Source organism: Rana temporaria, chromosome 4 (genome assembly GCF_905171775.1).
Source record: "Rana temporaria chromosome 4, aRanTem1.1, whole genome shotgun sequence".
Classification (NCBI taxonomy): domain Eukaryota; kingdom Metazoa; phylum Chordata; class Amphibia; order Anura; family Ranidae; genus Rana; species Rana temporaria.
The window spans coordinates 8,107,284-8,131,672 of record NC_053492.1 but is presented as its reverse complement, the minus strand read 5'-3'; the positions used below and the strand labels follow the sequence as shown (position 1 = coordinate 8,131,672).

The 24,389-nt window shown below is 47.6% G+C and overlaps 1 protein-coding gene across 1 annotated transcript; it reads right to left on the bottom strand.

The window, feature by feature from the left end:
- Positions 1 to 7,722: 7,722 nt before the first annotated feature.
- On the bottom strand, positions 7,723 to 23,876 carry LOC120935483 (gastrula zinc finger protein XlCGF17.1-like). Its single transcript, XM_040347534.1, has 4 exons — positions 23,805 to 23,876; positions 14,748 to 14,800; positions 9,586 to 9,703; positions 7,723 to 8,576 (listed from the first exon to the last, which is right to left on the bottom strand). Exons 1-4 carry the CDS (start codon positions 23,874 to 23,876, stop codon positions 7,758 to 7,760), a joined length of 1,062 nt encoding a protein of 353 aa, XP_040203468.1. The 3' UTR covers positions 7,723 to 7,757.
- Between the last annotated feature and the right edge of the window lie 513 nt (positions 23,877 to 24,389).

The window sequence follows — 24,389 nt, the reverse complement described above, 5'->3', positions numbered from 1 at the left end:
TGTCTCTTTCGTTCATGGACGGACACAGCCTTAATCTTGACAAAGTTGGATGTCACAAAGCAGTGTCAAAATGAGGGGTGGGAACAGCATAAAATTAAACTTCACCCCAAAACAAAGTTGTAACTCTAAACCAGGGCCATCTTTTCCATTGGGCACGCTGGGCAGTTGCCCAGGGGCCCCGCTTGCCTGGGGGGCCCCCCCGGCTGCCCAGCAACCCCAGTAAAAAATTGTGGAGAGTGACGGGTTAGAACTGCCCATGCCCAGTTTGCGGAAATCACAGAGAAGATCCGGTCCTCCACGAGTGCGGGGGGTTGCTGATGTAAGGGGGGAGTGAATGCAAAAATGTAAGGGGGCACTGATATAAAGGTTCCCCCTCCTATATTAGTGACCCCCCTTACCTTAGTATATTTACTCTACGGAAGGTGGTCTCTGGTCACCCCTTTACATCAGAGTCTGCAGGATTCCCCCTTACAATGCAAGGGGGAACTCAGTCTGCGGACCCTGATGTAAGTGGGAAAGAGAAAGCAGTGGACTAAGATATAAGGTGGTCTCTGGTCACCAGAGCCCCCTCCACATCAGAGTTCCCCCCTTAGATCATGATCTGCAGCGTTTCCCTTTACATAAGAGTTCCCTTTCACTGTTAGGGGGAATCCTGCAGACTCTGATGTGAGAGGAAACTCTGTGCTGGCTGGGTTATAGTAACCTGACCTTCATGTCAATGAAGACATTTTTTTTTTCTTTTGTTTAACTTAAACACATTGCTAATAGCACTAGCTATATGTTTATACTTTAAATACTGACATTTGCATTGTTCGGCACTGAAAACTGTAATTTTAAGTACTTTTTTTGCAGTGGCAGAAAAAAATGTGGTTCTGCCAGTAAATTTTATGATTTATGTCAGTAAATTCTCGTGCGTGATTTTGTAGACAGGGCCCCAGTGCACTGTATTGCCCGGGGGCCTATAATGCTCTTAAGATGACACTGCTCTAAACAGCCGCCTGCAAAACTTTGTGGCCGAAGAAGCATCCGAAGATGCACTCACATCAACTTGTAAAGTTTAGTGAAAGTGTGAACGGGCAACCAGGTCGCCGCCTTACACCCTGGGAAACAGACGCTTGATGTCAGAAAGCCCAAGAGGCACCATTGGCCTGGTCGAATGCATCGTGCCAGGAAGGCGCCCGACCCTTTATGGCATAAACCTGATCACGATCTGTCGGATCCACCTTGAAATGGTGGCCGATGAGACCGCTGGGCCCTTCTTGGGACCAGCCACCGAAACAAACAGTGGGCTAGATTCAGATAGGTTACGCGGATCTAAAGATCCGCTAACCTATCTGATTTACGTTACGCCGCCGCAAGTTTTTGAGGCAAGTACTTTATTGAGAAAGTACTTGCCTGTAAAGTTGCGGCGGCGTATCGTAAATCCCCCAGCGGAATTCAAATTCCGCGGCTAGGGGGCGTGTAAAATTTTAATCAGGCGTGTCCCCGCGCCAAACGAACTGCGCATGCGCCGTCCGCAAAATTTCCCACCGTGCATTGCTCCAAATGATGTCGCAAGGACGTCATTGCTTTCGTCGTGAACGTAAATTACGTCCATCCGTATTCGCGAATGACTTACGCAAACGACGTAAAAATATTTAAAACTCGGCGCGGGAACGATGGCCATACTTAACATAGGATATGCCGCACAAACCCCTCATATAGCAGGGGTAACTTTCCGCCAGAAAAAGCCGAACGCAAATACGGCGTATCTATTTTCTGAATCCGGCCCAGTGAGTCTGAACTCCGGAACAGAGCAGTAACAGACAAGTATACTCTCGGAGCTCCGACAACGTCCAAGGAATGCCACGTCATCTCCTTAGGATTCGATGGATTAGGACACAAGGATGGCAGTACAATGTCTTCCTTGAGATGGAAGGTCGAAATGACCTTAAGAAGAAACAAAGGCTACGGCCGCAGCACCACCTTATCCTTGTGGAAGATTAGATAGGGAGCCTTTCATGACAAGGCTGCCAGCCACCAAAAGGACCACTTTTTGAGAAAGTATCAACAAGGGAACTTCCCTAATGTTCTCAAACGTTGGTTTCTGAGGTACCTAGAGGTTATGCCGTTAAGGCCATTGACTGTAAAGCAGGATGACGTATGGGACCTTGCGACAGCAGGTACTCTCGTAGCGGTAGACGCCAAGGGACATCTGCTATTCACGCTCACCTCTAATTCTGAGCTTGAAGCGGCTCTCAGAAGAAGGTCGTCCAAGTAGCCCATGATAGCGATACCATGTTGTCTTAGTAGGGCGAGAATTGGGGCAAGCACCTTGGTGAACACTCTTGGTGCCGATGCCAGGCCAAAGGGGAGAGCCACAAATTGATAGTGGTCTTCCCCGACCACAAAACGCAGATATCTCTGATGCTTTGTGCATATGGGGACATGTAAATAGGCATCCCTGATGTCCAAGGATGCCAGAAAGTCCCCAGGGTGGAGGGCAGTGACGACAGAGCGAACCGATTCCATTCGGAATCTTTGTACCTTCACAAAGCAATTGAGGGCCCTGAGGTCCAGAATTGGGCGAACGCCCTCCTTCTTTGGTACTATGAACAGATTTGAGTAAAACCCCTGAAACCGTTCCTGTACTGGGATAGGGATAACCACAACACGTTTCAGCAGGTCTTGAACTGCCCCAAATAGGGCCTCCCGACGAGTCGGTTGTAGCTGGAGGTTGGAGGTAAAAAATCTGTTTGGTGGGCAAGATAGAAATTCTATCTTGTACCCTGAAGAGACTACCTCGCAAACCCACCGGTCGGGGACCTGAGATGTCCACCGGGATCGCAAATTTGCGAAGACGTCCCCCCACCCGAGAGATGGGTGGTGGCAAACATTCATGCGGACGTAGCTTTGTCTGCAGGTTTGTTGGGTTTGTGAAACCAAGGACGTCTCTGTCCCTGAGCCGGCGCTTTATTGGTCTGAGGTCTTTTACCTGCCGCACAGGGCGGACGAAAAAAAACCGCTTGTGTGTGGTGAAGAAGGGCCCTTGCCTGCGGCGTGGCTCCTTCCCCTTTTTGGACTGTGGGAGCAGTGTGCTCTCACCTCCTGTGGCATCTTTAATCATGTCATCCAGGGAAACTCCAAAAAGTCTGTTGCCCTTAAAGGGCAAGTCCATCAGGGCCTTCTTGGAAGATTGGTCCGCGGACCAAATCTTTAACCAAAGTAGACAGCGTAACACCACCGCCTGACTTGAAGCCCTGGCCAGCAGAGGAATAGTGTCCAAGGCTGATTCGCAAATTAATTTTAGGCCTTGTACCAGTTGGTCAGCTAGCGCTACCTCGTTCGGAGAAGCCTGACATGCTTGTAACCCTTTGGGCAGCATCTTTGCCCATTCCGTGAGTGTCTGAGACACCAGAGCCCCAACTATGGTTAGGCGTACATCCGAACCTACGACCGTATATAGGTTGTGGGTGATCGCCTTAGTCTTCTTGTCCGCAGGGTCCTTGAAGGCAGGAGCCTCCTCCACCGGTATGGTGGTTAGCTTGTTTAGTCTGGACATAGGAGGGTCCACTATCGGAGGAGAGGTCCATTTTTTCAAGAAACTCTGTTCAAGAGAGTAGCCCACCGCCAGATTTTTAGGGACTGAAAAAACCTTCTGTGGTTTGTCCCACTCCTTGTGTAAAAGTTTGTCCAAATAAGACACACAAGGAAACACCTTAGCAGTGCGGGTCGCCTTACAGAACTCAAAAGGGATCGGTGCTTCTGTTGCTTCTGCAGACCCCTCTATTTTTAGAGTATCTCGCACTGCAGTGATAAGGTCACTTACCAGAGCCCTATCGCGTGCTGACCTGGATCCGGAGTCATCCTCACTGTCCGGCCAATCTCGGTCCGCATCCTCAGATACCTCAGAGCCAGAGTCATGAGCTGTAGCTGGACCCGGCTCCGCATCTGAGTTGTCTCCAGAAAATGGCGGTGGGAGGGGGCGCTTTTTTGCCCCTGTTTTCCCACGCGCTGCTTCCACCTTGGCAACAAAGGCATTGGGATTGCCGATATAGCGACCACCGATACATTGGGTGCAGGGGCATCAATTGCAAGCTCAGGTGTTACAGAGGAAAAAGCGTCTGCTTCTGACGCCATGCTGACCCACACGCCTGACACAGGAACTTCAGGGCAAGGCACAGTAACCCACCCTCCTAGCTGCAGCAGAGACTAGAGGATTCACCACCCTGAAACAGTAGTATGCTGCATCCGCCACTTAGTAGAGCTGATTCCTTATCAGATATGCAGTCTGACCCTTCAGCAGCGTGTGTCTGTCAGTCTGCGCCATTTAAGTGCTGTCTGATAGATGGCAAAATGGACTAGAGGCCAATAACTATCGCGGGCCACAAGAACATGGCCGCCAAGCGGCAGCTAGAAGTCCACACAATGAGGCTACAAAAACATGGCCGCCGAGTAGGGTTACCACCTTTTCATTAAGCCAAACCCGAACACTTTCACGGCGCACAGTAGTACACACTATAGGATTGTAAAATACCTGGGACACCTTTTGGGTTACTCAAAGAGAGTAGTAATGAGGGGTGCTACAGTGAACAGTGGCTGTGGCCAAATTGAATTAACAGCGGGGGGACTTAAAGGGGCATGGTTAAATAAAACTAAAGCATTTGTGTACCCATAAAATATGATTTAATTAATAAAAGAAATGTCAGTTAAAATATGAAACTAGCCTACCTTAAAAGTGGACACTGTCGGCCAGTAGATCAGTGGACGGTGTCAGTAGGGCAGTGGACGGTGTCAGTAGGGCAGTGGACGGTGTCAGTAGAGAAGTGTACCATCCAAAAACCTGAATCAGCTCTACTGAACCCAACCCCAGACAAACTGTTCAAAAAGTGGCACTGTACATTCTACAACCCTACATTCTACAAAAAATTCAAAAGCAATCCACAGGCACCCCACAAATAGAGAAGAAAATAACGAATTAAATATCAGGCAGTGCCTGTGCCCCCCCAATAGAGACCTCCATTACAGCGAGACAAAAGCCCCTTACCTTCCAGGAGCCGCTGCAAAGATGTGTGTGAACCTGTTAGGGGGCAGAGTCTGCAATACCATGCTTTCTCCTGCAAAAGCATCCCTGGTTGCTAGGTCACCAGTCCAGTGGCCCTTCATTCACTGTCTCTGGTGGCATCGGTGCGGGGGGAGAGAGATCACTTAGACAGACGGTGCAACCCGGCTGCAGGACGTTAGAAGAATGGGGGGTTTGCATGCTGTTGGGGGGTAGCTGACGGGGGGGTAGCTGACGGAGGAGGGGGTGGCTGATAGAGGAGGGGGGTAGCTGACAGAGGAGGGGTTGGCTTACAGAGAGGGGGGCTGACAGGAGGGAGTTGCTGACAGAGAGGGGGTTGCTGACAGAGAGGGGGGCTGACAGGGGGAGTTGTTGACAGAGAGGGGGGCTAACAGAGGAGGGGGTTGCTGACAGAGAGAGTTGCTGACAGAGAGAGGGGTTGACAGGGGGGTTTCTGACAGAGAGGGGGGCTGACAGAGGAGGGGGTGGCTGATAGAGGAGGGGGTAGCTGACAGAGGGAAGGGGTAACTGACAGAGGAGGGGTTGGCTTACAGAGAGGGGGGCTGATAGAGAAGGGGGGTTGCTGACAGAGAGGGGGGCTGACAGGGGGAGTTGTTTACAGAGAGGGGGGCTAACAGAGGAGGGGGTTGCTGACAGAGAGAGGGGCTGACAGAGGAGGGGGTTGACAGGGGGGTTTCTGACAGAGAGGGGGGCTGACAGAGGAGGGGGTTGCTGCTGACAGAGGGGGGTTGCTGCTGACAGAGGGGGTTGCTGCTGACAGGGGGGGTTGCTGCTGATAGGGGGGGTTGCTGCTGACAGGGTGGTTGCTGACAGGGGGGGGTGGTTTATAGAGAGGGGCCAGCCGGGTGGGTGGAAGAGCGGATGGCAGAGAGACCTCACCTCGGTCAGGAAGAACAGCGTGCCAGGGGGGGGGGAGCAGAACTCCGGGCAGCCGCGATCACCCACAGTCCAGCCCTGCCTCCACATGTGACCATTTACCAGCTCAACCAGGCCAATCACAGACCAGAGCGTCGGGTGCACATGACTTATTCAGCCAGTCACACAGGACGCCCGCTGCCCACTGCCCAGCTCTCGCACAGTCAGTTTATGTTCACGTTGATGGCAGCGGCTACGGGCTGTGGAAATTATGCGCCACTCTAGATGTTGCGGCCAGGGCACCGGGGCCACAGCAGGACAGTTGAATTGTTGCACATGTGTCAAAACCCGGATTGTCCGGGTCAAAACTGGACAGATGGCAACCCTACCGCCGAGCATGAATAGTCAAACACCACCTGGATCACAGCAAAGATGGCCGCCAAGCGGAAGATAGAGGCCAATTACAGCACGGCCACAAGAACATGGCCGCTAGTGCAGTAGAAAGTAAACACAGCAGGATCACCAAAAACATGGCCACCAAGCGGAAAATAGAGGCCAAATACAGCGCGGCCACAAGAACATGGCCGCTAGTGCAGTAGAAAGTAAACACAGCAGGATCACCAAAAACATGGCCACCAAGCGGAAGATAGAGGCCAATTAAAGCCTGGCCACAAGAACATGGCCGCTAGTGCAGTAGAAAGTAAACACAGCAGGATCACCAAAAACATGGCCACCAAGCGGAAGATAGAGGCCAAATACAGCGCGGCCACAAGAACATGGCCACCAGTGCAGATAGAGCAATACAGCATGGATCACAGCAAAAATGGTCGCTGACAGCATGGAGCAGGACACACAGGTAAGCAAAATCTCTTTAAGCAGCTTATAACAATGCTTTAGTGGACGTATATGCACAGTTCCTCAGGTGAAGCCCTCCCCAGGCGAACCCCCACACCAGCAGCTCGCTCAGAGAGCCTAGGGAGGAGGGAAGGAAGGGAGGGGAGAAGGGAAGAATAGAGCCTTTTACCCACCTCTCCAGGGATGACCAGCTCCGTCTTGCTGCCAAAGCAGGGGATTACTACTTACCCTTCCTGAGGATTGTGCTGGAAGCATCCTAGACAGACCATCTCCCGCATGGTGACGGACGTGACTGTCAGCCCGGCTGCTGCGACTCGGTCCTATAGACCGGTCATATGCATGCCCTGGAGCGTATAGCTCACTGGCCACCCGTAGAGTGACGGGCCTGTCGTGGATGACCCAGTGCATAGCTATGGTCGGCACAAAAGAACCTAAAATATCATGTGACTGTCAAAAAACATCCAGCTGTCCATCCAAATTCTGGCTGTGATTTAACACAGTGATTTTGTATGATTGTCAGCTTCATAGGGACCATAATCAGGTATTTTTCCTGAAATACCTCAATCAGTAAAAATAGTGCAATGCTGCATTATGGCCACTGGGTGGAGCCAAGGAAATCCAATGTTTAAGTTAAAAGATGACCAAAACGCGTTATATCTGGGCGAAACTGGTCACATTCCTTCAACATTTTTTTTTTAAATGGAGTGTTTGTGAAATCTTACACCACAAAATGTACTCAGCCAATGAAAAGTAATGACTCTATTTTTATTTTTATACTGCCATCAATCAATTCTTACATGATGAAGATCAGCCATGGAGTATATCCGAGTTGTTTATCAGGGTGAAGCACACCCCACATGAGAGCTGTGATGTCCAGCAACATTCATATAGAAGACATTTCCCGCACTCAAGGCACTAATACACCTCAAGGGTTGTGTGGGATCCAATGTACAGGAAGACAGGACTTCAGGGAGGAACATTTCCCTCACTCAGGACAGGAATACGGCTTCTCCCCCGTGTGACATCTCTGATGTCTCAAAAGATTGTACTTCTGTGAAAAACATTTCCCGCACTCAGAACAGCAATTCGGTTTCTCGCCTGTGTGCGATTTCTGATGTATGTAGAGACTGGACTTGTCTGAAAAACATTTCCCGCACTCAGGACAGGAAAGTGTCTTCTCCCCCGTGTGAGATTTCTGATGTCTGTAAAGATTTGACTTCCGTGAAAAACATTTCCCGCACTCAGGACAGGAATACGGCTTCTCCCCTGTGTGAGATTTCTGATGTTCGACAAGTGCTGATTTTATTACAAAACATTTCCTGCACTCAGGACAAGAATACAGCTTCTGCCCCGTGTGAGATCTCAGATGTACTACAAGGTGTGATTTTATTACAAAACATTTCCCGCACTCAGGACAGGAATACGGCTTCTCCCCCGTGTGAGATCTCTGATGTGTGACAAGATGTGATTTTATTACAAAACATTTTCCACACTCAGGACAGGAATACGGCTTCTCCCCTGTGTGAAATCTCTGATGTGTGACCAGACGTGATTTTATTACAAAACATTTCTCGCACTCAGAACAAGAATACGGCTTTTCCCCCGTGTGAGACAAGTGATGTACTTGGAGATTGCTTTTTTGTGAAAAACATTTCCCGCACTCAGGACAGGAATACGGCTTCTCACCTGTGTGAGTTCTTTTATGCACGATAAGATTAGGTTTAGAATGGAAACACTTCCCGCACTCAGTACAGGAAAACCCCTTATACGTTGGAAGGACGGCACCGTCCCTCACAGTCTGAGGTTCCTCAGGATAAGAGGAATACGATGGTCCGGCACCGTCCCTCACAGTCTGAGGTTCCTCAGGATAAGAGGAATACGATGGTCCGGCACCGTCCCGCACAGTCTGAGGTTCCTCAGGATAAGAGGAATACGATGGTCCATCTACACTGTGTGGTGCCGGATGGACATTTGAGGTAGTCGGGTTTTCTCCTGGACTATACTGTGTGATGTCCTCATCTTCTACTTTACAGTCTGGATACAAAGTGAGACAATCCTCTGAGGTTTTCCTCATCTCCCGTCCATCTACTAAAATAGAAATAAGAAGATTATTACTAGACATGAGCTGATTGGTTCCCCTAAACCAGGACTCCGCCCACATCAGGCAGCTTTGTCTCTGAGGATCTTACAATTCCCCCTCAAGGTAACTAGTAAATGTGTCCTCTGATCTCCTACCAGATCATTTCTTTATTCATGGACCTTAGTCAGAGAGTGAGGAAACAACGAGAACTGTCTTTTATAGGAGTGACAGTGATGAGGGGATTATAAGATGAGTGTCCCCACCCCCTCTATCACTCATTGTCATCTTCCCAACACAAGAAGTCCTGCAGTTACTTATTTAGTCATGAATAAAAGCAGGGCTGAGCCTGACCAGAGGTCAGAGAGTGAGGATGGGGGAGAACAACCAAGATGAAGACTGGGCTGATCCTGAAGACCACACACAGATTATACAGTAACAGAGATAGACAGCACCTGGTAGACAGTAAGCAGCAAGAACTAGTGGTGGAAAGGTTCCCAACAGCAGCACTGATGACTGTCTCTATGCTGCCCCATCTCCTCCAGAACCTTTCCCTGATGCTAGGCGCATTCTCCCTATTCAGTGGGTTCCTGTCCTTCACCTAACCACACGCAAAATGCTCAGCAACTGCAGTGAGCCATTGTTTTTTATAAGCATTGCCTTCACAAAAGATGTCCGTGATGGTAATCTGAGTGGCAGCGTCCAATCGGACAGCAGCCCACCCAATGACATGTACCAAAAACGAAGTGGAATGTGCATTGTTCATATTCTCTAGTGTTCTTGCATCAGCATCACCTGTGTAGATCAATCTACAAGTCTGCAGCTTACAGATGCTGTTCTTGGCATTAACTCCCCTACAATAATAATAATGCAACTGTGAAATTCATCAAGGTAAACAGACGATTAACAAAAGAATGCAATAATGATAGGCAGTACATTATACAATGTAATCAGAATATTTGGCTGGCAACTGCTCTCGGTTAGACGCGGGGGGGTGATTTTTTGAAGCACTTTGTCAGAACTATTGGGGTTAAAGACATTTAATTTATAAGGCCCATGAATATACCGTATTTATCGGCGTATACCGCGCACTATTTTGCCCTGAAAATCAGGGCAAAATCGTGGGTGCGCGGTATACGCTTTCCCGCGCCGAGTTTGAATACTGCGCCGGCATATACCGAGCGCAGTACACTCGTGTATCTTCGGGCAGTCTCGGCGCCTCTCGCGCTGACGTCCTGGACGTACAGGACGTCAGCGCAAGAGTAGCCAAGCCTGCCCGACGATACACAAGTGTACTGCGCTCAGTATATTTCGGCGCAGTATTCAAACTCGGCGTGGGAAATGAGCGGGGAGGACGCTGCAGAAGGACGCCGGACCCGACGAATAGGACACCCAGACCCGACGAGGCCGCCGATGGACGCCGAGCAAGACACCAAAACTGTAAGTACAAAAAAACTTTTTTCCACAGGAATTTGGGCAACTTTAGGGGTGCGCGCTATACGCGGGAGCGCGCTATACCCCGATAAATACGGTAATACAGTTCCTTGGAAAAGTATTCACCCCCTTTGCTTTTTACCTATTTTGTTACATTACAGCCTTTAGTTCATTTTTAAAAAAAATCGGAATTATATGTGATTAATCAGAACACAATAGTCTAAGTTTGTGAAGTAAAATTAGAAAAATATATACCTGTTTTAAATCGGCATATAACACGCACCCCAAGTTAAGGGGGAAGTTTCCGGGAACTTTTTTTGTTTTTTTTAAATAAACCACTTTGAAGTAAAATAATGGCCAGTGAGCATCAATGCAGTGTCAATAGTGCCCATCTGCAGCCTCAATGCAGCCTGATCTGTGCCCAGCTGCAGCATTGCTCCTCACTGCAGCCTCAGTGCAGCCTGATTGGTGTCCATCTGCAGCATTGCTCCTCACTGAAGCCTGATTAGTGCCCATCTGCAGCATTGCTCCTCACTGCAGCCCGATTAGTGCCCATCTGCAGCATTGCTCCTCACTGCAGCCTGATCAGTGTCCATCTGCAGCATTGCTTCTCACTACAGCCTGATTAGTGCCCATCTGCAGCATTCCTCCTCACAGCAGCCTAATTAGTGTCCATCTGCAGCATTGCTCCTCACAGCAGCCTAATTAGTGCCCATCTGCAGCATTGCTCCTCACTGCAGCCTGATTAGTGCCCATCCGCAGCATTGCTCCTCACAGCAGCCTGATCAGTGTCCATCTGCAGCATTGCTCCTCACTGCAGCCTGATCAGTGTCCATCTGCAGCATTGCTCCTCACTGCAGCCTGATCAGTGTCCATCTGCAGCCTGATCAGTGTCCATCTGCAGCATTGCTCCTCACTGCAGCCTAATCAGTGTCCATCTGCAGCATTGCTTTTCACTGCAGCTTGATCAGTGTCCATCTGCAGCCTTGCCGAAATAGACAGAGCCAGATGTCCTGTGTACTCAGTTCGGCGTCACGCCCAGTCCCGCCCTTTGGCCCGGATCCTATGATGGACATAACACCAGTTCAATGCCAGGACGTCAATGCTAGGAGCTGTCCAGGGGGTGGGACTGAGCGCAAATGCAAGCAGAGCCAAGTACACAGGGGATTCGGCTCTATTTTAGCAGCGCTCGTCCCCTCCTTCCCCTCAGTGGCAACCTTTATCGGCATATAACACGCACACACGATTATACGCCAATAAATACGGTACATAAAACAATTTTTCAGAAATAGAAAACTGATAATTGGCATGTGCATATGTATTTACCTCTTTGTTAGGACGCCCATAAAAAGCTCTGGTGCAACCAATTGCCTTCAGAAGTCACATAATTAGTGAAATGATGTCAACCTGTGTGCAATCTAAGTGTCACATGATCTGTCATTACATATACACACCTTTTTGAAATGCCCCAGAGGCTGCAAAATTAAGTATGGGGCACCACTAACCAAACACTGCAATGAAGACCAAGGTACTCTCCAAACAAGTAAGGGACGATGTTGAGAAGTACAAGCAGCCAATCCCAGACGACGTCAACATATGATGAAACGCGTAGGTGTGGTCTGCGTCCTGACGTCATCACGCTCTCCTGAACGGACTGACATAGGAGAAGGAACGAGAGGGGACGCTGAGATCCTGTTTGTATATGTTACATCGTATCGGGCATGTATTTCATCGAATTTCTGTAAGTGCACTACTTTCTTTTTTATAAAAATTTGCATTGCAAGTCTGCACTATGGGCCTCTTTTTTTGTGTTTCTGCCCGAGATACCCATCAGCATCTGATTGATTGAATTCGATCCAGCTCCAGCTTACAGTCTATTGGGTGTCATTGTGGTCATAGTGTCTGGTAAGGAGACTACATCTCTCAGGCCCCGTACTCACGACCAAACATGTCTGCTGAAACTGGTCCGCAGACCAGTTTCAGCAGACATGTTTGGCCGTGTGTTGGCCCGAGCGGACCATTTTCGGGCGGATCGGACAGGTTTCCAGCGGACAACTGTTTCCTGGACTTGCTTTAAAACAGTCCGCTGGAAACCTGTCCGCCCGGACATGTACGGTCGTCTGTACAGACCTACCGTACATGTCCTGCCGCCCGCCATCCCTCGCATGCGTCGAATGACTTCGACGCATGCGTGGAAGCATTTTAAAGGCGGGCCGCCCGCGTCATTGTCGCGGCGACACCGTGTCATCGACGCGGCGACACCGCGGACACGCCCCGCGTATTGTTTACGCGCGGACCTCTGTTCGATGGTGTGTATAGCCATCGAACAGAAGTCCCCGGGCAGTCCCCGGGCAGACATGTCCGATGGAAACGGTCTGCAGACCGTTTTCATCGGACATGTCTGGCCGTGAGTACAAGGCCTCACACTCTGGTGCGCACTTGGTGAAAGGAGGTGTCATTCCTAATTATCACAACACCCACTATAAGAAGATTGTTGCATTTCATTTTTCACCAAAATTTCTTTCACATACTTGGGATTGTTTTATGGACTTTTTATTTATTGATACCATATTTTGTGTCAACGTTATTATCTTTTTGTATTTCATGTGTATATTTTTGATCATCAGATGGTCATTCATTTATTCAGCCTTTGCTATATATATATATATATATATGATTGATAGCTAATCACGGCAGGTGGTGGTTTGTTTTTCAGTGTTTGGTTTAACACTTTGTATTCACTTTTTGTCTTTTTTGGTATCATTACCAAATTCTCACACACATTGGTTTTGCGCCGTACCTCATTCTTTATCACAAGTCAGGGTTAGATTATAAAAAAAAATACCCAAATCTTTGATGATCCCTAGGAGTACCATCAAATCTTTCATAACCAAATGAAAAGAACATGGTACAACAGCAAACCTGCCAAGAGAGACGGCTGCACACCAAAACTCACGGAGCGGGCAAGGAGGGCATTAATCAGAGAGGCAGCACAGAGACCTAAGGTAACCCTGGAGGAGCTGCAGAGTTCCACAGCAGAGACTGGAGTACAATAAGCCGTACGCTCCATAGAGTTGGGCTTTATGGCAGAGTGGCCAGAAGAAAGACATTGCTTTCAGCAAAAAACAAAATGGCACATTTTGAGTTTGCAAAAAGGCATGTGGGAGACTCCCAAAATGTATGGAGGAAGGTGCTCTGGTCTGATGAGACTAAGGCCAGGGTTCTCGTACGAGTTACGCCGGCGTATCTCCAGATACGCCGTCGTAACTCTGATTCCGAGCCGTCGTATCTATGCGCCTGATTCTTAGAATCAGTTACGCATAGATTTGTATTAGATCCGACCAGCGTAAGTCTCTTACGCCGTCAGATCTTAACTGCATATTTACGCTGGCCACTAGGGGCGTGTACGCTGATTTACGCCTAGAAATATGTAAATCAGCTAGATACGCAAATTCACAAACGTACGCCCGGCCGACGCAGTACAGATACGCCGTTTACGTTAGGCTTTTCCCAGCGTAAAGTTACCCCTGCTATATGAGGCGTACCAATGTTAAGTATGGACGTCGTTCCCGCGTCCAATTTTTAACATTTTACATCGTTTGCGTAAGTCGTTCGCGAATAGGGCTGGGCGTCATTTACGTTGACGTCGAAATCATTGGCTTCTTGCGGGTTAATTTGGGGCATGCGCACTGGGATACTTTCACGGACGGCGTATGTGCCGTTCGTAAAAAGCGTCATTTACGTGGGGTCACATAACATTTACATAACACACGCCCAAATCTACCACATTTGAATTAGGCAGGCTTACGCCGGCCTATTTATGCTACGCAGCCGCAACTTTGGTTTGAGAATACGGCACTTGCCTGTCAAAGTTGCGGAGGCGTAACGTAAATAGGATACGTTACGCCCGCACAAAGATACGCGATTCTATGTGAATCCGGGCCTAAATGCGTATTCCTCCTGTTCTCTACTCTCCTTGGAGGGTGTTTACAATAGCATCACCTGTGTAGGTAGGTCAACCTACATAAGCCTACAAGTGACCCTGGGAGAATTGTTCTGTCAGACCCGGGCTTGGAGAAAAATTCTGAAAGCCAATGTCCCAGGCGCCTATGTCCAGTACCACCTATGGTGAAAAGCAACATTGTGCTGCCGACTGAATCCTAAAATCTCCATAAATCCAGTCTAGATACATAAATTGTGTCTGCAGCACAGAGAAGGAAGATTATCCAAGAGAAATACAGGAATACAGGACGGGGAACACAGCTCAGGAAAGTGACCAGAGGATTACAGGCTGATATCACCCAGTCCCCGCCCTACTCTGGACCAATCAGTGAGCAGTATGGGTGGAGGAATGTATTTAGTGTTAATGACCCACCTGTGCTGATCTCTGTAGGAGTGTCCTCCTCTATAAATGTCCCCGTTATTCCATCCTCCTCCATAGACTGCTGATCATCCCTCACATACCTCTCTTCTTCTTCTGCTTTAATTTCAACTTTTATATCCATCAGATCTTCACCCTAAACCAAGAAAAATATCAACTGTAAAATATAAGCTTACATTAAAAATATCCACATATTGCTCCCACAAGTCCCATGTTCTAGATACGTTGTCCCACCAACCTTGTAAAAGTGAGGGATGGTGTGACCTTCCTGTGTGGAATCCCGGGAATACAGAGGACGGGGACATCTCTCTGGTGGGTTCCTGGTATTAGGTGGCTCCATCATATCCTTGTGTCCTTCTGATAACTTCTCCATCACTCCATACTCCTCATCCTCCTCTTTATACTCTTCTTTAACATCAATATTATCATCCCCGAGGTTTCCACTCTGAAACTATAATTAAACATTCATTGTAACAAACATGCTGTGTATAAATCAGAACTACCAATAATTGTCACTCATCTACCTGATGATGGTGGGGAATGGTGTGACCTTCCTGTGTGGAATCCCGGGAATACAGAGGACGGGGACATCTCTCTGGTGGGTTTCTGTAGCTGGATGACTCCACCATGGTGTCCTGGTACAGATCTTTGTGTTCTTTTAGAGACTCTGACTCCATCACCCCATCCTCATCATCCTCCTCTTTTATCTCTTCTTTAATCTCAACTTTAGAATCTCTCAGGTTTCCACTCTGAATATAGAATAAAAATGACATCAATGGTAACAATGCAGATAATGTACAGATCCTAATGATACTATCAGTGATTGTTCCTCATCTACCTGATGATGGTGGGGGATGGTGTGACCTTCCTGTGTGGAATCCCGGGAATACAGAGGATGGGGACATCTCTTTGGTGGGTTCCCATTACTGGATCCATCTGTAGGAAACACACACACTGACTGAATACATTGTTTCTATGTGTTTATCAGATGATGGGGGATCTAGGTGGAGCCTCCGTACTGCTCTCTCCTTTACAATAAAGTCTCCTCTTACCCGGTGATGTGAGGGGCGGCTGATTGTCCATCATGACGTCCTTGTAGAGATCCTTGTGTCCTTCTAAATACTCCCACTCCTCCATGGAGAAATAGACACCTTATAGGAACCTGACATCGGTGTTTATTTTGGCAGCAAATTTCGATTTAGTTTTAGTCCTAAAATGGAATTTTAGTTTTAGTGCCATTTTAGTCTTCTGAAAGTGTTTTAATCTTAGCCGTATTTAGTCCACATAATCTCCAGTACATTTTAGTTGACTAAAATCTAATGTGTTTAGTTAAATAATGGATTATTTAAGCATTTCTCTAGAAAACTCCAAATTCACTCCTGGAGTGCAAAAAAAACACATTGGGCCAAATTCACAAAGAGATACGACGGTGTATCTCCTGATACGCCGTCGTATCTATGCGACTGATTCAGAGAATCAGTTACGCATAGATATTCCTAAGATCCGACAGGTGTAACTGTGTTACACCATCGGATCTTAGGCTGCAATTCCAGGCCGGACGCTAGGTGGCGGTTCGTTTTTTTTACGCAACGAATATGCAAATGAGGAGTTACGCCGATTCAGAAACGAACAACCGCCCGGTGCTTTTTTTTACGTTGTTTGCGTTTGGCTTTTTCCGGCGTATAGTTACCCCTGGGTCTATGAGGCGCAGCCAATGTTAAGTATGGCCGTCGTTCCCGTGCCGAGTTTTGAATTTTTACGTCGTTTGCGTAAGTCGATTCTGAAAAGAGCTGGACGCAAGTTATGCTCACGCCGAAACCAATGACGTCCTAGCGACGTCATTTGGACCAATGCACACTGGGAAATTTAGCCGGCGGCGCATGCGCAGTTCAATCGGCGCGGGGACGCGCCTGATTTAAATAGTACACTCCCCCTAGCCGCGGAATTTGAATTCCGCCGGGGGATTTACGATACGCCGCCGCAAGTTTTGAGGTAAGTGCTTTCTGAATACAGCACTAGCCTCAAAAACTTGCGGTGGCGGATCGTAAATCAGATAGGTTAGCGGATCTTTAGATATGCGTAACCTATCTGAATCTGGCCCCTTATATCATGTTATGGTTTGAACAAACTGCACAGACATAGAATTAGCCGTCTTTACTCTGTAAAACCAAGTTACAAAAAAAAATATTAATAAAAATGCAATAAAACTATCCCCTATTTGTAGACGCTGTAACTTTTGCGCAAACCAATCAATAAACGCTTATTGCGATTTTTTTTACGAAAAAGAAGAATACGAAGAATACGTATCGGCCTAAACTGAGGAAAAAACATATTTTTTTATATATTTTTGGGGCATATTTATTACAGCAAGAAGTAAAAAATATTATTATTTTTTTTCAAAATTGTCACTCTATTTTTGTTTATAGCGATAAAAAATAAAACCTGCAAAGGTGAACAAATACCACCAAAAGAAAGCTCTATTTGTGGGAAAAAAAGGATGCCAATTTTGTTTGGGAGCCACATCGCACGACTGCGCAATTGTCAGTTAAATCGACGCATTCCCGAATCGCAAAAAGTGGCCCGGTCATTGACCAGCAAAATGGTCCGGGGATGAAGTGGTTAATGACTACATTGTCTTTTTAATATTTGCAAGCCTGCAGCAGCAGAACATGCGAACGGGCAAAAAAAAAACGTTAAAGTCTATGGGACATAAACGTGAAAAATCAAAAGTGCTAAATTTAATGGCTAATATCCAAGTTATTGCCATAAAAAGTGTTTGGCGACCCGGGTCCTGCCCCAGGGGACATGTATAAATGAGCAGTGATAATACTTAAAGTGAAACCATAAAAATGAAATATTCATTTACATTTTGTACCTGGGGGGTGTCTATAGTCTATATTTAGAACAGTCCTGCAGTAAAATGACATTTCTAAAGGAAAAAGGTAATTTAACCAGTTCCCGACCCCCGCATGTACATATACGTCCACAATATGGCACGTACAGGCACATGGGCGTACAGGTACGTCCTCGCCTATTAGCGGGTGGGGGGTCCGATCGGGACCCCCCCCGCTACATGCGGAGGTCGGGTCCGCTCGGGGAGCGATCCGGGACCACGGCGCGGCTATTTGTTTATAGCCGCTCCGTCGCGATCGCTCCCCGGAGCTGAAGAACGGGGAGAGCCGTGTGTAAACACGGCTTCCCCGTGCTTCACTGTGTCGGCGCATCGATCGCGTCATTCCCTTTATAGGGAAGACACGATCGATGACGTCATTCCTACAGCCACACCCCCCAACAGTTGTAAACACATACTAGGTGCACCCTAACTCCTACAGCGCCCCCTGTGGTTAACTCCCAAACTGCAACTGTCATTTTCACAATAAAGAATGCAATTTAAATGCATTTTTTGCTGTGAAAATGACAATGGTCCCAAAAATGTGTCAAAATTGTCCGAAGTGTCCGCCATAATGTCGCAGTCACGAAAAAAATCGCTGATCGCCGCCATTAGTATTAAAAAAAAAAAATTTATAAAAATGCAATAAAACTATCCCCTATTTTGTAAACGCTATAAATTTTGCGCAAACCAATCGATAAACGCTTATTGCGATTTTTTTTACTAAAAATAGGTAGAAGAATACGTATCGGCCTAAACTGAGGAAAAAAAATGTTTTTATATATGTTTTTGGGGGATATTTATTACAGCAAAAAGTAAAAAATATTGCATTTTTTTCAAAATTGTCGCTCTATTTTTGTTTATAGCGCAAAAAATAAAAACCGCAGAGGTGATCAAATACCACCAAAAGAAAGCTCTATTTGTGGGGAAAAAAGGACGCCAATTTTGTTTGGGAGCCACGTCGCACGACCGCGCAATTGTCTGTTAAAGCGACACAGTCCCGAACTGTAAAAACCCCTTGGGTCTTTAGGCAGCAATATGGTCCGGGGCTTAAGTGGTTAAAACGGCTAGTGGCTGTAATGTATTGTCCTGGAAATATAGATGAAAATCATTGAGAAAAACGGCATGGGTTCCCCCCCAGTCCATTTGGGTCTGGCATGGATATTAAGGGGAATCCTACACCCAAATAAAAATGTTGTGGGGACCCCACAGGCCCCCAGGCACTATATACTCTTAACAGCAGTATATATACTATATGGCCTGCCCTATATACTCTGCAGAAAATTGGGCCTTTGGGGGTGTTGGTGGTGCCACAACACTGTAAGCCCTCACAGTTACTCTTGGTGAGCGCAGGAACGGGCCTTGCTACGAAATATTAGATCAATAATTGTAATTACATGCCCCTGTTAAACAGGGGCAGAAAAATTGGGCCTTAGGTGGTGGTACCCTAAACCAAAAATATTCTTAGAAGCTACCATCATCAAGATTGAGAGGAATAGGATAGTCACTCAGCATAGGCAGTCCTCAAGGGATCCCACATGCCACATCCATAGAAAATTCAATCGGTTACATCAGCATCAGGATTTTGATAGCTGCTGATCCAAGACTGATTCATTTTTATGAATGTGACCCCATCAACGGAGTCTGTGGACAGGTGCACTATGATCCATTACAAACCGTTCAGCAGTACTGAATGTGCGTTCAGAAAGAACTCTGGATGCAGGACAGGCCAGTAGCTCAATTGCATATTGAGCAAGTTCTGGCCAGTGGTCCATTCTCAAGACCCAGTAACCCAGTAGATGCTCCATTGGAAAGGTCTCCAAGTCTGCTCTTGCCCCTAGATATTCCTACACCATGTAATGCAGACGCTGGCGATGGTTGCTTGAACCAATCAGATCTTGGCGTTGAGGACTGAAAAATTGTCTGAAGACATCGGTCAGCCGGCCACCTTCTCCACAGCTCTTCCTCTGACTGAATGAAGCCTCAGCAAAACGTTGTCCAGCACCAGGAAATTGTAACCTCCCAGGGTCTGGAAATGCATTGCACAAACCTTTCTGCAAGGCCTCCTGAAGATGTTTCATCCTCTGCTCCCTCTGCGAAGGCAGGATGAGTTCTGCAACCTTACCCTTGTAACGTGGATCAAGAAGGGTTGCCAGTCAGTAATGATCTCTCTCCTTGATACCACGAATCCTAGTATCCTTTCGCAGGCTTTGCAGAATCAGGGAGGCCATGCAGCGTAGGTTTTCAGAGGCATTCAATTCTGAGTCCTCTGGGTCACTAAGGATCACATGATCCGTAACAACCTCCTCCCAGCCACGTACAACTCCTTTGGTTTCTGGGGACTGAAAATGATCCCTTGAAGACTGCTGCTGAGTGTTATCCTCCATGTCCATGCTGACACAATCCTCCTCTTCTTCCTAAGGCCCCTTTCACACTGGGGCGTTTTTCGAGCGAAGCCTCATCTGCAATCCCAATGTGTTGGTAAAGCACCGCTAAGACCCTAAAGTTTTAGGGTGTTTTTGCAGTGCCTCAGTGTGAAAGGGTAAGGCGTTTTTACATCGCTTTTCAATTCATTTCAATGGAGAGGGGCGTTTTTGGAGCGTTTTTTTCAGCGCTCAAAAGCTGCTCCAAAGATGCTGCTTGCAGGACTCAGTGTGAAAGGGTCCATTGAGATGCATGGAGAGCGTTTTAAGAGCGCTATTTTTAACGCTAAAACTCAGTAAAAATGCTTCAGTGTGAAAGGGGTCTAAGTGTTTGGCCGGCCCACAGGAATACTATCTGGATAAAGGGGGCCAGAGGTAAGGAAGTCCTCCTCTTCCTCCCGCTGTTCTGCCTCAAGTGCTCTGTCCATTATTCCACAAAGTGTGTGCTCCATCAGGAAGACAAGAGGGACAGTATCACTGATGCATGCATTGTCACTGCTCACCATCCTTGTGGCCTCCACAAATGGTGACAGGACAGTGCATGCATCCTTGATCAGTAGCCACTGGCAAGACGAAAAGAAGCCAAGCTCCCCTGACCCTGTCCTGATGCCATACTCACACAGTTACTCATTGATGACCCTCTGCTGTGTGTGCAGCTACTGCAGCATTGCCAACATTGAGTTCCACCTGGTGGGCATGTCACAAATGAGGCGGTTGGTGGGCAGGTTGCATTCCCTTTAATGTAAGCCAGCCGAGCACTGGCATTGTATGATTGGTGGAAATGACCACGGACTTTACTGGCCTGCCTCAGGAGATTTTTTAAGCCTGGGTATCTTGTCAAAAACTGCTGCACCACCAAATTCAGGACATGAGCCAAATGGGGAACATGGGTCAAGTGTCCCTGTCAGAGGGAGGAGAGGAGGTTGGTGCCATTGTCGCATACAACCATTCCTGGCTGAAGCTGGTGTGGCGTAAACCACCTCTGAGCCTGCCCCTGCAGAGCTGATAGAATCTCTGCCCCAGTGTGCCTCCTGTCCCCTAAGCAGACCAACTCAAGCACCGCATGGCATCTTTTTGCCTGAGTGCTTGCGTAGCCCCTTGAACGCTTACGGAGCATCACTGATTCAGAGGACAAATCTGCAGAGGAAGAGGCCATAGAGGAAGAAGAAGAGGAGGGGGTGGAGGAGAGAGCTTTGGCAGAATCACCACTAGCATTTTGGAGGCGTGGTGGCAGAACAAACTCCAACAATACTAAACCCTGTCCTACATCCTTCACTGCTGCACCATGAGTCAGCGGTAATATGCACCTTACTGCTGACCGCCCTGTCCGAGGCCAAAACATTGCCTTCCACATGCCGGTAGAGAGCCAGAATGGCCTTCCATGAAAATAAATTGCATTTTGAAACCTGCCACTGAGGTACCGCACATTCCACAAATTCACAAAATAGGGCAGTGTACCAGCTGAAAAAGCAGAAGTTGCAGTGCTAGCAATTTGGCCAAGCTAGCATTCAGACGCTGAGCATGTGGATGACTGGGACCAAATTTATTTTTATGGTTTAGCAACTGGTGTAGGGAAATTTGCCTGCTAAAAAATCAGATGGTGGTGTACTGCTAGCAGATTGGCTGCAAGTACTTGGGACACCTATTGCTATACCTTTATTCCTCTCAGTGCAGGTTTTTAAAAGGACTGGAGGTATAGTGGGGTTGGAGATGAGGAGCAAGGAGAAGTCTGCCTTTTTCTTTGATGTAGGGTTTTCAAGTGCTCTTGCCAACGGACTGCATGGGAGGTCGTCATATGTCTGGTCAAGCATGTGGTGCCCAAGCGGCTGCTGTTTTGGCCACGCTTGATCTGCTTCAGACATAAGTTGCAAACAGCAACGGTGCAATCTGCTGCACAGGTGTCAAAAAAGGCCCACACCAAGGAACTTTTCAAAATCAGCGGGGAGTCAGCAGCGCCCTGCACCTGCGGAGCTCTGCGGTGTGATGCAATAGGGTGGCTGCCCTTAAGCTACCCCCTGGAAGGCATCCTGCCTCATTGGAGATATGCCTCCTCCTCTCTTCTATCAGGCACCCAAGTAGAGTCAGTGACCTCATCACCCCCTCCCTGCTCGTCACTGGAGCAAACTTGGCAGTATGCTGCAGCTGGGGGGAACATGACTGCCAGTTTATTGTCCTTCTTGGGCACCCCTTCTCTCTAGGCTCATGTTACTCCCTTCTTCAACCTGGGTACCATCATCGGAGCCTTCAAATCGCTGAACATCCTCTAGCAGAATGTACCCGACACTGTGGTCGAATAGTTTGGTGGACTCCTCTGTGCATGATGTTGGGGCTAGGGAAGAAGTGACTGTGGAAAAGAAACCGGTGGAATAGGCCACTTGGCAGCTGCATTGGAAGGCAAACTACTCTGAGCCTGGGTGACATAGGATGAGGACAGATTTGTTATCCACTCTACCAACTCTTCTGCATGTTCTGGCTCAATAACACGGCCAACAGCAGAAAAAAAGGACAAGCGTGCCCCGCGGCCACCTGCAGAGGATGCACCATGTCCACGACCAGCACTGTTGCCTCTAGACACAGAGCCTGCTTGCCCTCTTTTAGTGGCTTGTGAGCATCTGCCTCTCCTTGGTGGCCTTATGGACATGATGTATATGCGGTTTTTCAACACCACACTACACTGTATTAGATACTGTGTACACCACCAGAAAAGAAGTAGCAACTCTACTACAGCTGCACTGTATTGTGTACTGTGTACACCACCAGAAGTGTAGTAGAAACAGTACACCACGGAATGCACTGTAGATATAGGCTACACTGGATGCAGTATATATATATTATATATATTTATTAAGACACCACCTGAAGTGTATTAGAAATAGTAAACCACAAAATGCACTGTAGATTTAGGCTACACTGGATTAGGAGTGTATATATATATATATATATATATATATATATATATATATATATATATATATATATATATATATATATATATATATATATATATATTCATACACACAGACTCTCAGCCAAATACACTGCAGCTAACTGAATAACATGCCAGCTTAATTTAAAATCACACTATCTCTCCATCCACACCAACAACACACTACACAGGACCGCCATGTAGGCAGCCTTATATAGTGTGGGGAGTCTTCCCAAGCCATGATTGGCCAAAGGCACCCTGACTTTGGTCAATTATGGCTCTTAGCAGAGGGAGCTGGGATTAGCCAAAGCATGCATGTCAGGTGCATGCTTTGGCCAATCATCATACAACAATGCACTGCATGTGCATTATGGGGCATTCGGGATTGCTCAAATTTTCGGCTAATGCCCCATAATGTTCGTTATTCGGCGAACGCCTGATGTTTGAGTCGAACTTATGTTCGACCCGAACATCAAGCTCATCCCTAGAGATTATCTCAGCATGACTTACATAATGAAGGAGATGAAGTGCTGGAGAGGAAGTCACTTAAGGTGACCATATATACATGGAAATTCAGCTGGTTCAGCAGGGATCGGTCACATTTCCATCCATGTGTGGTCACTGCCGGATAAAAGTCACTCGATCAGCGGCTGCAGCCAATAGCTTCATCACTGATCTGTGTATTCTGAGAGCGGAGGAGCGCCTCCCATTGTCAGAATACAATAGTGCAGCGGGGAGGATTCTCCCAGCCCCCTCCTATGGGTGGATGGGGAAAACGGTTCAGTTTTTTTCCCTCACCCCACTGGCTGAACGATAAAACTGAACCATGTATGGCCAGCTTTGGAAGCAAGATATATTAATCATCAACAGATACCCCTGAAGGGGTTAATCTACATATTACCTCTTCCGCCGCCATTTCCTGCAGTGTCTTCTGACTCGTCTCGCTACGTCCTACCAAATGGAATGTCCTCATTGTCCTGTCTGTACCTGACATCACTTCCTGTCTGTATTCCATAGAGACTTCCTGTCTGGGTAGAGGTGAGATCACCACCTTGTGGAGCTCAGAGGAACTGCAGCCCAGTGAAACATCTTATAGTGTGAACGCGGCCTTGTGCTGTGTGTGTTTGTACTGTATATCCTTCCCCTTTCTCTCCTCCCTGAGTTTGTATGAAGAGGCGGAGCTCCTGAGTGTATGAAGAGGCAGAGCCCTGAGTGTGTATAAAGAGGCGGAGCCCCTGAGTGTGTATGAAGAGGCGGAGCCCCTGAGTGTGTATGAAGAGGCGGAGCTTTAAAGTGTGTATGAAGAGGCGGAGCTCTGAGTGTGTATAAGGAGGCAGAGCCCTGAGTGTGTATGAAGAGGTGGAGCTCCTGAGTGTGTATGAAGAGGCGGAGCTCCTGAGTGTGTATGAAGAGGCGCAGCCCCTGAGTGTGTGTGATGAGGCGAAGCCCTGATTGTGTATAAGGAGGCAGAGCCCTGAGTGTGTAT